This window comes from Nerophis lumbriciformis, linkage group LG20, assembly GCF_033978685.3.
Source record: "Nerophis lumbriciformis linkage group LG20, RoL_Nlum_v2.1, whole genome shotgun sequence".
Classification (NCBI taxonomy): domain Eukaryota; kingdom Metazoa; phylum Chordata; class Actinopteri; order Syngnathiformes; family Syngnathidae; genus Nerophis; species Nerophis lumbriciformis.
Genome location: NC_084567.2, coordinates 43,430,204 through 43,445,742, shown reverse-complemented (window position 1 = coordinate 43,445,742; position 15,539 = coordinate 43,430,204). Strand labels below are relative to the sequence as shown.

Genomic DNA, 15,539 nt, shown 5'->3' with positions numbered 1-15,539 from the left:
ATGCAGCACAGACATTCGCGTGCCACGCTGTCACGGCCCAGACGCACACCAGTGCGCAATCATATGGGAGCTGCGCTGAGCGCACCTCCAAGCGCGTCTCGCTGCCGGCGACGGCCGGGTATATGGGCCCGACGCTCCAGCGCCATCCATTTTCAGGGCTAGTTGATTCGGCAGGTGGGTTGTTACACACTCCTTAGCGGGTTCCGACTTCCATGGCCACCGTCCTGCTGTCTATGTCAACCAGGGTGAGCCCCACCCCTTTCGTGAGCGCACTGCGCGCGGAGTGACCCCTGTTACGCGCCCCCGGCAACAGGGGTGGCGGGCAGGTAAGCTGCGCGGGCGGAGCGCGCGGAGTGACCCCTGTTACGAGCCCCCGGCCACGGGGGTGGCGGGCAGGTAAGCTGCTTACCTGCTGCGCGTGACGCCGGCCGCGGCGAAGGCGGACGAGGCGGGGTGTCGGTGCGGTGGTGACCCTGGACGTGCGTCGGGACCTTCTCGCGGATCGCCTCAGCTACGGCTCCCGGTGGGGCCCTCTCGGGGGAAGGGGCCTCGGTCCCGGACCCCAGCGAGGCGTCCCTTCTCTGCTCCGTAAAAGTGTCCATCTCTTCTTTTTTTATTTCTTCTGTTGTGGCATATGCTGCAGGTGCCTGCTCCTTTTTCGTATGTGGGTAACAACATTTAACTATGTATATATATTTCCCAATTGGTTTAACTGCCACCCGCCTGAATCTATTTAAAATCTTTTTTTCTTTTTTTTCAACCGCCCGACCCGACCCGCGGATAAAATCTAATTTTTTTAAATTTCATCCGCCCGATCCGCGGATAATCCGCGGACTCCGCGGTTGTGCCCGCAAACCGCGCATCTCTAATATACATACATATACATTGATATATACAGTATATCATTTATATGTATTTATTTTGCTGTTTTTGTTTACATGTTAAAGGTGTTTTAATGAATATACATGCATGTTTAACACATATAGATTCCTTTCTTTCATGAAGACAAGAATATAAGTTGGTGTATTACCTGATTCTGATGACTTGCATTGATTGTAATCAGACAGTAGTGATGATAACGTCCACGTTTTCAAATGGAGGAGAAAAAAAGTTCCTCCTTTCTGTCTAATACCACATGAAAGTGGTTGGTTTTTGGCATCTTATTTGTCCAGCTTCCATATTCGTTTTTATACACTTTACAAGAAATATATTGGCGTCAAACGCCGTAGCTTGCTAGCTTGTTTGCGCTGGCTTTCGGAGACTCTTATTTTGAAAGCGCAGGCGCGATGGAGCGGCACTTTTATTGTGAAGACAGGAACGTCCTCATGTGCGGTCAGTCTTTAGGCTTTTGACGGGATGTACGGTTGAAATAAAAAAGTATCTTTTTTCCTTCACACTTTTGATTGATTGATTGGAACTTTTATTAGTAGATTGCACAGTACAGTACACATTCCGTACAATTGACCACTAAATGGTAACACCCGAATAAGTTTTTCACACTTGTTTAAGTCAGGTCATGTGACCGCCTGGCTCTGTTTGATTGGTCCAACGTCACCAGTGACTGCATCTGATTGGTGGAACGAAGTGAAACGTCACCAGTAAGGCAGGCACTATGAAGGTCTGTCTGACAGACCAAAACAAACAAAGCGTGCATTAACAGATCGATAAAAATTAGTAGCGAGTAGCGAGCTGAATGTAGATAAAAGTAGCGGAGTAAAAGTAGCGGAGTAAAAGTAGCGTTCCTTCTCTATAAATATACTTAAGTAAAAGTAAAAGTATGTTGCATTAAAACTACTCTTAGAAGTACAATTTATCCCAAAAGTTACTCAAGTAGATGTAACGGAGTAAATGTAGCGCATTACTACCCACTAAGGCTGAAACGACGCGTCGATGTAGTCGACGTCATCTGTTACGTAAATACGTCGACATATTTACGTCACTCTACTTTACTGTCATGGCGGAGCGCAAAGCAGACGATGCGAGCGAGGGGAAAAAAGCACGCCAAAAGTCGTCAAAAGTGTGGGAGTATTTCAATAAACGGCCTAATAATGTTGTTGTATGCACACTGTGTCGAGCGGAAATGGCCTATCATAGCAGCACAACGGCTATGAAGGAACATTTGAAAAGAAAACCCCCGACAGCGTTCTTGCCATCACCATCAACAAGTCAATCGTCCGCGTGCGTATACGTTGTCATTATTACACAAAAACATGAATGTGTCATTTGTATCTGCGTTGTAAATTCATAAACTAAAGCACCGTTTCGCTCTGAGAGGCGCGTTTGGCGTGCCTGTTCAGTGTTTACAAAGACGCGCTCCTCTTTAACGCTGTGGAGAGGCGGCGGCGGCGAGCGAGCGGCGAGGCGGGGCGCGCCGGGAGCGACGCCGCAATCGTGCCCAGGTGCGCGATCCGCGCAGTTGGAAGAGAAAAGACTTTGTGTAAAATTAAAAGATTGTAAACCTGGCAAAGCCGTCTGGCGTTCAGTCTGTCGGTCCTGAAAGAACCCCACGGCACAAGACGTGTCACAAACGCTAACGTTAATTAGTTGTGCAAATACCTTTTACAACATTAACAGTTACATATACTATGTACAAACCAACAATTAACTTTCACTTTAATCATACTATCATTGTTGTGTTATTAAGCAAAATAAGCAATACTTTTACTTTTGTTGAAATGTTTACACTGTACACTTTTTTGTATTGGATGTTTAGCTTTATTTTTGCACATTTTAGCAAATAAGCAATACTTTTACTTTTGTTGAAATGTTTACACTTGTTACAGAATATTTCCGTTTTGCACTTTTTTGTATTGGATGTTTATCTTTATTTTTGCACATTTTAAAGCAAAATAAGCAATACTTTTACTTTTGAAATGCTTATACTATTCCAGAATATTAAGATTTGCACTGGATGTTTACTTTTATATTTGCACATTAAAAAGCAAATAAGCTACTTTTAATTTTGTTAAATGTTAAAAGTTTTAAATGTTTACATTGTTACAGAATATTTTGTCATGTTGTTGTCAATGTTGACTGAGTGGCCATACTTTTTTTTTTTGTAAATAAAAGCCATGCCTTTTGAAAAAACTGGCCTACATTTATTTTTTTCCTCTTCATTTTAAATTAAAAAAAAAAATCGGTAAAAGGAAAAATAATCTATAGATTAATCGAAAAAATAATCTATAGATTAACCGATTAATCGAAAAAAATAATCGATAGATTAATCGATAGAAAAATAATCGTTAGCTGCAGCCCTACTACCCACCTCTGCCCACTGTGTGTTTGTTGTGTCTGCACTTGTATTGTACTTTGTCTACTTTCTATCATTTATTTCACTCTTAGCTGCACGAACCACAAAATATGCACGTTTGACGCCCCCCGATTTAGAATATCTAGCATTTTAGTAATCACTTTGCTTTTTTGTCTTTGCTTCCTCCAGAGGAGCTCCAGAAGGTTTTGTTGGAGCAAATTGACTTCCGGAGGAGACTGGAGCAAGAGTTCCATGCTCTGAAGGGCACTTCCCCATTTCCTGTCTTCCGTCAGTTCTTTTCCTTCTTCACATTATTGATTTATTTCTTACACTTTTCACATCGGTTCCTAATTGTATTTTTTTGTCTGATCCTTGTAGATAATTTCCAGGACCAGATGAAGAGAGAGCTGGCCTACAGGGAAGAGATGGTGCAGCAGTTGCAGATGGTAAGAGAAGAATAACATGATGCCATTGTGGGTCAGTAAGAAAGACCGGACTGTTGTTGCTTATTTGTGCGTCCACATGAAACACACAATTGCTGCTAGTTTGTCTTTCACGGGTGACAAGTTCCTGTGCAGCGTCTGAATCCATCATCACAGCGGCTGACTGACACACACCATTTGTCTTTGCTTCCTGTCACCATCATATACTGTCTATTATTATTAATAACTTACTGTATGTTGTTGTCTTCTTCAGATTCCATATGCAAACATCATTAGAAAAGACAAGATCAGCTCGCATCTTAATAAGTAGCCCAAAGGGTGAGTGCTTTTTTTATGAATGTCATACTTTAAGTAATTATTATCCTACATTTTAATCCATACAATGATCATAATACACCTCTTTTTTACTTTAGTAATATTTTCACAATTTTTAATCATTGTATGTTTAATATATATATATATATATATATATATATATATATATATATATATATATATATATATATATAATTTTTTTATTTTTGCAAATTTTCCCAAAGATGGTAATATATTTCCAAATTGCCTTTATTTAATTTGCCATTACTTCTTAATTCAATAAATTAAATTTAATGAGTTAAAGGGTGTCATATATTTTTATTATTGTTAAACATGTATAATATGTACTGTTAAACTGATCACACAAAATGTTTGATTACATGACCGAAATAAACTTATTTAATTCAAATAAACTTATTTCATTCATAAACTTATTTCATTCATAAACTTATTTCATTCAATCATTATATTTTTGTTTATATTTTTGTTAAAAGTTTAACTTCCCAAATAAATTATTTTTTTTTGCTCTTTTTTTGTATTATTTGCATAAATGTAATGAGTTAAAGCAGGGGTGTCATATATTTTTCATGTTTTATTTTTGGTTTATAATATTTTTTTATTTCCCAAAGAATTTTATATTATTATTAATTTTTTTATTATTATTATTATTTTGCCCTTCATTATTTTATTTCGTATTCAAATAAAGACAATATACTGAGTTAAAGCAGGGGTGTCATATGTGTTTTTAATTACTTTTGGTTTATAATATTTTTTTACTTCCCAAAGAAGATAATATGTATATATATATATATATATATATATATATATATATACTTTTTTCATTTTTGCAAATCTTCCCAAAGATGGTAATATATTTCCAAATTGCCTTTATTTAATTTGCCTTTACTTCTTAATTCAAATAAATTAAATTTAATGAGTTAAAGGGTGTCGTATATTTTTATTATTGTTAAACATGTATAATATGTACTGTTAAACTGATCACACAAAATGTTTGATTATATGACCGAAATAAACTTATTTCATTCAAATAAACTTATTTCATTCATAAACTTATTTCATTCAATCATTCATTATATTTTTGTCTATATTTTTGTTAAAAGTTTAACTTCCCAAATAAAAAATTTTTTTTTGCTCTTTTTTTGTATTATTTGCATAAATTTAATGAGTTAAAGCAGGGGTGTCATATATTTTTCATGTTTTATTTTTGGTTTATAATATTTTTTATTTCCCAAAGAATTGTATATTATTATTAATTTTTTTTTAAATTATTGTTATTTTGCCCTTGATTATTTTATTTTTTATTCAAATAAAGACAATATACTGAGTTAAAGCAGGGGTGTCATATATGTTTTTAATTATTTTTGGTTTATAATATTTTTTTACTTCCCAAAGAAGATAATATATATATATATATATATATATATATATATATATATATATATATATATATATATATATATATATATATATGTATATATATATATATATATATATATATACATATATATATATACATATATGTATATATATATATATATATATACATATATATATATATATATACATATATGTATATATATATATATATATATATATCTTCTTTTGCCCTTTTTTTTTTTTTTTTTTCCAAATAAAGACAATATACTGAGTTAAAGCAGGGGTGTCAAACAGGTTTTCATTGAGGGCCACATCACAGTCCTCAGACGGCTGCTTGCAACAGTAAATAAATACATATGAATATTAGATATATTACACAATTGCCTATGCATTTGATTATTATAGATTTCATGTACAAGTTGATGGCTAACTTGGCTAACATACAATTAGGTATTTATTTTTATTTTAACAAAAACGTTTTTATTTTAACAAAAATGTTTTTGTTTTCTTTTTTTTTTTGCTCTTTTTTTGTTTATTATTCGCATAAATGTAATGAGTTAAAGCAGGGGTGTCATATATTTTTTATTTTTGGTTTATAATATTTTTTTATTTCCCAAAGAATTTTATATTATTATTAATTTTTTTATTATTATTATTATTTTGCCCTTCATTATTTTATTTCGTATTCAAATAAAGACAATATACTGAGTTAAAGCAGGGGTGTCATATGTGTTTTTAATTACTTTTGGTTTATAATATTTTTTTACTTCCCAAAGAAGATAATATGTATATATATATATATATATATGTATATATATATATATATATATATATATATATATATATATATATATATATATATATATATATATATATATATATAAAACATTTTATTTTTGCAAATCTTCCCAAAGATGGTAATATATTTCCAAATTGCCTTTATTTAATCTGCCTTTACTTCTTAATTCAAATAAATTAAATTTAATGAGTTAAAGGGTGTCATATATTTTTATTATTGTTAAACATGTATAATCTGTACTGTTAAACTGATCACACAAAATGTTTGATTATATGACCGAAATAAACTTATTTCGTTCAAATAAACTTATTTCATTCATAAACTTATTTCATTCATTCATTCATTATAGTTTTGTTTATATTTTTGTTAAAAGTTTAACTTCCCAAATAAATTATTTTTTCTTTTTTTTTGCTCTTTTTTTTATTTTTATTATTCACATAAATGTAATGAGTTAAAGCAGGGGTGTCATATATATATATATATATATTTTTTTTTTGTTTATAATATTTTTTTATTTCCCAAAGAATTTTATATTATTATTAAAAAAAATGTTATTATTATTATTTTGCCCTTCATTATTTTATTTCGTATTCAAATAAAGACAATATACTGCGTTAAAGCAGGGGTGTCATATGTGTTTTTAATTACTTTTGGTTTATAATATTTTTTTACTTCCCAAAGAAAATAATATGTATATATATATATATATATATATAAAAACATTTTATTTTTGCAAATCTTCCCAAAGATGGTAATATATTTCCAAATTGCCTTTATTTAATTTGCCTTTACTTCTTAATTCAAATAAATTAAATTTAATGAGTTAAAGGGTGTCGTATATTTTTATTATTGTTAAACATGTATAATCTGTACTGTTAAACTGATCACACAAAATGTTTGATTATATGACCGAAATAAACTTATTTCATTCAAATAAACTTATTTCATTCATAAACTTATTTAATTCAATCATTCATTATATTTTTGTCTATATTTTTGTTAAAAGTTTAACTTCCCAAATAAATTATTTTTTCTTTTTTTTTTGCTCTTTTTTTGTTATTATTATTTGCATAAATGTAATGAGTTAAAGCAGGGGTGTCATATATTTTTTATTTTTTATTTTTGGTTTATAATATTTTTTGATTTCCCAAAGAATTTTATATTATAATTTTTTTTTTTTTTTTTTATTATTTTGCGCTTCATTATTTTATTTTTTATTCAAATAAAGACAATATACTGAGTTAAAGCAGGGGTGTCAAATATGTTTTTAATTATTTTTGGTTTATAATATTTTTTTACTTCCCAAAGAAGACAATATATATATATATATATATATATATATATATATATATATATATATATATATATATATATAAACACATTTTATTTTTGCAAATCTTCCCAAAGATGGTAATATATTTCCAAATTGCCTTTATTGTATTTGCCATTCCTTCTTAATTCACATAAATTAAATTTAATGAGTTAAAGGGTGTCATATATTTTTATTATTGTTAAACATGTATAATATGTACTGTTAAACTGATCACACAAAATGTTTGATTATATGACCGAAATAAACTTACTTCATTCAAATAAACTTATTTCATTCATTCATTCATTATATTTTTGTCTATATTTTTGTTAAAAGTTTAACTTCCCAAATTATTTTTTCTTTTTTTTTTGCTCTTTTTTTTTTTAATTATTTGCATAAATGTAATGAGTTAAAGCAGGGGTGTCATATATTTTTTATTTTTTATTTTTGGTTTATAATATTTTTTGATTTCCCAAAGAATTTTATATTATAATAAAAAAAAAATTCTTATTATTATTTTGCGCTTCATTATTTTATTTTTTATTCAAATAAAGACAATATACTGAGTTAAAGCAGGGGTGTCATATATGTTTTTAATTATTTTTGGTTTATAATATTTTTTTACTTCCCAAAGAAGACAATATATATATATATATATATATATATATATATTTATATATATATATATATATATATATATATATATATACTTTTTTCATTTTTGCAAATCTTCCCAAAGATGGTAATATATTTCCAAATTGCCTTTATTTAATTTGCCTTTACCTCTTAATTCAAATAAATTTAATTTAATGAGTTAAAGGGTGTCATATATTTTTGTTATTGTTAAACATGTATAATCTGTACTGTTGAACTGATCACACAAAATGTTTGATTATATGACCGAAATAAACCTATTTCATTCAAATAAACTTATTTCATTCATAAACTTATTTCATTCAATCATTCATTATATTTTTGTCTACATTTTTGTTAAAAGTTTAACTTCCCAAATAAATTATTTTTTCTTTTTTTTCGCTCTTTTTTTTTTTTTATTATTCGCATAAATGTAATGAGTTAAAGCAGGGGTGTCATATATATATATATATACATATATTTTTTATTTTTTATTTTTTGTTTATAATATTTTTTTATTTCCCAAAGAATTTTATATTATTATTAAAAAAAAAAATATTATTATTATTTTGCCCTTCATTATTTTATTTCGTATTCAAATAAAGACAATATACTGCGTTAAAGCAGGGGTGTCATATGTGTTTTTAATTACTTTTGGTTTATAATATTTTTTTACTTCCCAAAGAAGATAATATGTATATATATATATATATATATATATATATATATATATATATATATATATATATATATATATATATATATATATATATATATATAAAACATTTTATTTTTGCAAATCTTCCCAAAGATGGTAATATATTTCCAAATTGCCTTTATTCAATTTGCCATTACTTCTTAATTCACATAAATTAAATTTAATGAGTTAAAGGGTGTCGTATATTTTTATTATTGTTAAACATGTATAATATGTACTGTTAAACTGATCACACAAAATGTTTGATTATATGACCGAAATAAACTTATTTCATTCAAATAAACTTATTTCATGCATAAACTTATTTCATTCAATCATTCATTATATTTTTGTCTATATTTTTGTTAAAAGTTTAACTTCCCAAATAAATTATTATTTTTTGCTCTTTTTTTGTATTATTTGCATAAATGTAATGAGTTAAAGCAGGGGTGTCATATATTTTTCATGTTTTATTTTTGGTTTATAATATTTTTTATTTCCCAAAGAATTGTATATTATTATTAATTTTTTTTTTAATTATTATTATTTTGCCCTTGATTATTTTATTTTTTATTCAAATAAAGACAATATACTGAGTTAAAGCAGGGGTGTCATATATGTTTTTAATTATTTTTGGTTTATAATATTTTCTTACTTCCCAAAGAAGATAATATATATATGTGTATATGTGTATATATATATATATATATATATATATATATGTATGTATGTATGTATGTATGTATATATATATATATATATATATATATATATATATATAAAACATTTTATTTTTGCAAATCTTCCCAAAGATGGTAATATATTTCCAAATTGCCTTTATTTAATTTGCCTTTACTTCTTAATTCAATAAATTAAATGTAATGAGTTAAAGGGTGTCGTATATTTTTATTATTGTTAAACATGTATAATCTGTTCTGTTAAACTGATCACACAAAATGTTTGATTATATGACCGAAATCAACTTATTTAATTCAAATAAACTTATTTCATTCATAAACTTATTTAATTCATTCATTCATTATATTTTTGTTTATATTTTTGTTAAAAGTTTAACTTCCCAAATAAATTATTTTTTTTTTGCTCTTTTTTTGTATTATTTGCATAAATGTAATGAGTTAAAGCAGGGGTGTCATATATTTTTCATGTTTTATTTTTGGTTTATAATATTTTTTATTTCCCAAAGAATTGTATATTATTATTAATTTTTTTTTAAATTATTATTATTTTGCCCTTGATTATTTTATTTTTTATTCAAATAAAGACAATATACTGAGTTAAAGCAGGGGTGTCATATATGTTTTTAATTATTTTTGGTTTATAATATTTTTTTACTTCCCAAAGAAGACAATATCTATATATATATATATATATATATATATATATATATATATATATATATATATATATATATATATATATATATATATATATATATATATATCTTCTTCTTTTGCCCTTTTTTTTTTTTTTTTTTCAAAATAAAGACAATATACTGAGTTAAAGCAGGGGTGTCAAACAGGTTTTCATTGAGGGCCACATCACAGTCCTCAGACGGCTGCTTGTAACAGTAAATAAATATATATGAATATTAGATGTATTACACAATTGCCTATGCATTTGATTATTATAGATTTCATGTACAAGTTGATGGCTAACTTGGCTAACATACAATTAGGTATTTATTTTTATTTTAACAAAAATGTTTTGGTATGTATGATAATATAATATACAGGTAATATAACAGTTTAAAAGACAATTGCATGCAGTACATTACAATTTTCTCAAAAGAGTGAAAAAGACGAGACATTTTATTGATGCACATTTTTTTTGTCTTCACAGGCTAATTCATCAAAGAAGATCCCACAATAATACCAATAAAAAAGATGCCCCACAATAAATGAGAAGAATGCAGACATTTCTCAGGAGTTCCTGCACAGTTTGGTTACTTTACCAAAAAAAAAAAGACATCAGGTGGAAATCACCAGTAAGACTTTGCTGGACCACAATCCCAAAACTTAATGAACTGTCCACTGAAGTTGAAGTTCTCCATCCATCTTCTTCTGCGGGTCTCGGGGGCAGCAGCCAAAGCAGAGAAGCCCTGCAGACTTCCCTCTCCCCAAGCCACTTGGTCCAGCTCCTCCCGAGACCTTCCCAGGCCAGCTGGGAGACAAAGTCTCCCCAACATGTCCTGGGTCCACCCCGTGGCCCCCCGACCGCTCGTTTTGTAAACAGATGGAAAGTCTTGACTTTTTCCATCCTGGGGCCTGCTGTGCTGTAAATACAACACAATGCTATATTATAGTTGCTGTTGTTGCTGTTTTTGTAGCTGTGATAATAAGAGAAAAACATATCAACCTTTATTTACTGTGAATATTTTCACCCTCAACACAGAAGAAATGTTACCTCTATTATTTGTCATCCACCATCTCTTCTTATTTGCTGCATTTTCAGTTTGTAAAAACACATCTTTAAAGACTCACTTCCATTTAACGGTGATGATCTTTGAGGTTTATCACAGTTGTATATATTATAGAAACTGTAATATATATCCACAAAAGTGTACATATTGTCTCAAGCGAGAAATAATCCTGTCTAAATGTGTTTTGTTGGTCTGACCATGAATTATTATTTATTATTATTATAAATGCTGTCAAACTGATAAAGAAAATGAAAAATACTGCCTCATCTTGTTTATAGGTTGAACCAAATGGATAAAGTTGTCATTTACTGAGAAAAGAAGTTATTGTTATAAATTGCAGATGTATTTAAAAAGCATATGTTCTTGTTAGTTACAATTCACTGTGTGTGTAAATTAAAATCCTATACATGACGCTGCGGTGGTCTCCTGATTGGGCAAATGTTTAATAAATACTATAAACGTAACAATAACAGTAAAATGTCGTGAGGTAAAAGTATTTGTTCTTGTCATTTATTACGTGGAATGAGATGTTTTACCTTAAGGGTGGGGGGTTTACTGCGCTCCTGGGTTGCGCGACACATAGACATGTTATGAGTAGACGCAGCATTGGCTGCTGTGACGCGAGAAATTGGGCCGCCATCTTGAAGTGGTGATGAGGAGCCGGCGAGCAGCCTAAACTGACAGTTGACAGGTAGAAAACAAAGATGCTAAACTGACAGTTGACAGGTAGAAAACAAAGATGCTAAACTGACAGTTGACAGGGAGAAAACAAAGATGCTAAACTGACAGTTGACAGGTAGAAAACAAAGATGCTAAACTGACAGTTGACAGGTAGAAAACAAAGATGCTAAACTGACAGTTGACAGGTAGAAAACAAAGATGCTAAACTGACAGTTGACAAGGTAGAAAACAAAGATGCTGAACTGACAGTTGACAGGTAGAAAACAAAGATGCTAAACTGACAGTTGACAGGTAGAAAACAAAGATGCTAAACTGACAGTTGACAGGTAGAAAACAAAGATGCTAAACTGACAGTTGACAGGTAGGAAACAAAGATGCTAAACTGACAGTTGACAGGTAGAAAACAAAGATGCTAAACTGACAGTTGACAGGTAGAAAACAAAGATGCTAAACTGACAGTTGACAGGTAGAAAACAAAGATGCTAAACTGACAGTTGACAGGTAGAAAACAAAGATGCTAAACTGACAGTTGACAGGTAGAAAACAAAGATGCTAAACTGACAGTTGACAGGGAGAAAACAAAGATGCTAAACTGACAGTTGACAGGTAGAAAACAAAGATGCTAAACTGACAGTTGACAGGTAGAAAACAAAGATGCTAAACTGACAGTTGACAGGTAGAAAACAAAGATGCTAAACTGACAGTTGACAGGTAGAAAACAAAGATGCTAAACTGACAGTTGACAGGTAGAAAACAAAGATGCTAAACTGACGGTTGACAGGTAGAAAACAAAGATGCTAAACTGACGGTTGACAGGGAGAAAACAAAGATGCTAAACTGACAGTTGACAGGTAGAAAACAAAGATGCTAAACTGACAGTTGACAGGTAGAAAACAAAGATGCTAAACTGACAGTTGACAGGTAGAAAACAAAGATGCTAAACTGACAGTTGACAGGTAGAAAACAAAGATGTTATAAGTAGACGCAGCATTGGCTGCTGTGACGCGAGAAATTGGGCCGCCATCTTGAAGTGGTGATGAGGAGCCGGCGAGCAGCCTAAACTGACAGTTGACAGGTAGAAAACAAAGATGCTAAACTGACAGTTGACAGGTAGAAAACAAAGATGCTAAACTGACAGTTGACAGGTAGAAAACAAAGATGCTAAACTGACAGTTGACAGGTAGAAAACAAAGATGCTAAACTGACAGTTGACAGGTAGAAAACAAAGATGCTAAACTGACAGTTGACAGGTAGAAAACAAAGATGCTAAACTGACAGTTGACAGGTAGAAAACAAAGATGCTAAACTGACAGTTGACAGGTAGAAAACAAAGATGCTAAACTGACAGTTGACAGGTAGAAAACAAAGATGCTAAACTGACAGTTGACAGTGAGAAAACAAAGATGCTAAACTGACAGTTGACAGGTAGAAAACAAAGATGCTAAACTGACAGTTGACAGGTAGAAAACAAAGATGCTAAACTGACAGTTGACAGGTAGAAAACAAAGAGGCTAAACTGACAGTTGACAGGTAGAAAACAAAGATGCTAAACTGACAGTTGACAGGTAGAAAACAAAGATGCTAAACTGACAGTTGACAGGTAGAAAACAAAGATGCTAAACTGACAGTTGACAGGTAGAAAACAAAGATGCTAAACTGACAGTTGACAGGTAGAAAACAAAGATGCTAAACTGACAGTTGACAGGTAGAAAACAAAGATGCTAAACTGACAGTTGACAGGTAGAAAACAAAGATGCTAAACTGACAGTTGACAGGTAGAAAACAAAGATGCTAAACTGACAGTTGACAGGTAGAAAACAAAGATGCTAAACTGACAGTTGACAGGGAGAAAACAAAGATGCTAAACTGACAGTTGACAGGTAGAAAACAAAGATGCTAAACTGACAGTTGACAGGTAGAAAACAAAGATGCCAAACTGACAGTTGACAGGTAGAAAACAAAGATGCCAAACTGACAGTTGACAGGTAGAAAACAAAGATGCTAAACTGACAGTTGACAGGTAGAAAACAAAGATACTAAATTGACAGTTGACAGGTAGAAAACAAAGATACTAAACTGACAGTTGACAGGTAGAAAACAAAGATGCTAAACTGACAGTTGACAGGTAGAAAACAAAGATGCTAAACTGACAGTTGACAGGTAGGAAACAAAGATGCTAAACTGACAGTTGACAGGTAGAAAACAAAGATGTTAAACTGACAGTTGACAGGGTAGAAAACAAAGATGCTAAACTGACAGTTGACAGGTAGAAAACAAAGATGCTAAACTGACAGTTGACAGGTAGAAAACAAAGATGCTAAACTGACAGTTGACAGGTAGAAAACAAAGATGCTAAACTGACAGTTGACAGGTAGAAAACAAAGATGTTAAACTGACAGTTGACAGGTAGAAAACAAAGATGCTAAACTGACAGTTGACAAGGTAGAAAACAAAGATGCTAAACTGACAGTTGACAAGGTAGAAAACAAAGATGCTAAACTGACAGTTGACAGGTAGAAAACAAAGATGCTAAACTGACAGTTGACAGGTAGAAAACAAAGATGCTAAACTGACAGTTGACAGGTAGAAAACAAAGATGCTAAACTGACAGTTGACAGGTAGAAAACAAAGATGCTAAACTGACAGTTGACAGGTAGAAAACAAAGATGCTAAACTGACAGTTGACAAGGTAGAAAACAAAGATGCTAAACTGACAGTTGACAGGTAGAAAACAAAGATGCTAAACTGACAGTTGACAGGTAGAAAACAAAGATGCTAAACTGACAGTTGACAGGTAGAAAACAAAGATGCTAAACTGACAGTTGACAAGGTAGAAAACAAAGATGCTAAACTGACAGTTGACAGGTAGAAAACAAAGATGCTAAACTGACAGTTGACAGGTAGAAAACAAAGATGCTAAACTGACAGTTGACAAGGTAGAAAACAAAGATGCTAAACTGACAGTTGACAGGTAGAAAACAAAGATGCTAAACTGACAGTTGACAGGTAGAAAACAAAGATGCTAAACTGACAGTTGACAGGTAGAAAACAAAGATGCTAAACTGACAGTTGACAGGTAGAAAACAAAGATGCTAAACTGACAGTTGACAGGTAGAAAACAAAGATGCTAAACTGACAGTTGACAAGGTAGAAAACAAAGATGCTAAACTGACAGTTGACAGGTAGAAAACAAAGATGCTAAACTGACAGTTGACAGGTAGAAAACAAAGATGCTAAACTGACAGTTGACAGGTAGAAAACAAAGATGCTAAACTGACAGTTGACAAGGTAGAAAACAAAGATGCTAAACTGACAGTTGACAGGTAGAAAACAAAGATGCTAAACTGACAGTTGACAGGTAGAAAACAAAGATGCTAAACTGACAGTTGACAGGTAGAAAACAAAGATGCTAAACTGACAGTTGACAGGTAGAAAACAAAGATGCTAAACTGACAGTTGACAGGTAGAAAACAAAGATGCTAAACTGACAGTTGACAGGTAGAAAACAAAGATGCTAAACTGACAGTTGACAGGTAGAAAACAAAGATGCTAAACTGACAGTTGACAGGGA

General features: G+C 31.2%; 2 protein-coding genes across 4 annotated transcripts in view; one reads left to right on the top strand and one right to left on the bottom strand.

Moving 5' to 3' along the window:
• skor2 (SKI family transcriptional corepressor 2) overlaps positions 1–10,848 on the top strand; it is a 35,024-nt gene extending 24,176 nt beyond the window's left edge. For both annotated transcript variants that reach the window (XM_061980920.2, XM_061980919.2), the window contains exons 6-9: positions 3,440–3,538; positions 3,629–3,696; positions 3,947–4,011; positions 10,708–10,848. In XM_061980920.2, the coding sequence (XP_061836904.2) occupies positions 3,440–3,538; positions 3,629–3,696; positions 3,947–4,003 (224 nt within the window). In that variant the 3' untranslated portion in view covers positions 4,004–4,011; positions 10,708–10,848. The remainder of the gene's footprint in view (positions 1–3,439; positions 3,539–3,628; positions 3,697–3,946; positions 4,012–10,707) is intronic.
• A 35-nt stretch (positions 10,849–10,883) lies between these two features.
• The window catches only part of katnal2 (katanin p60 subunit A-like 2), a 96,016-nt gene continuing 91,360 nt past the window's right edge, over positions 10,884–15,539 (bottom strand). For both annotated transcript variants that reach the window (XM_072915369.1, XM_072915370.1), the window contains exon 16: positions 10,884–11,140. In XM_072915369.1, the coding sequence (XP_072771470.1) occupies positions 10,884–11,140 (257 nt within the window). The remainder of the gene's footprint in view (positions 11,141–15,539) is intronic.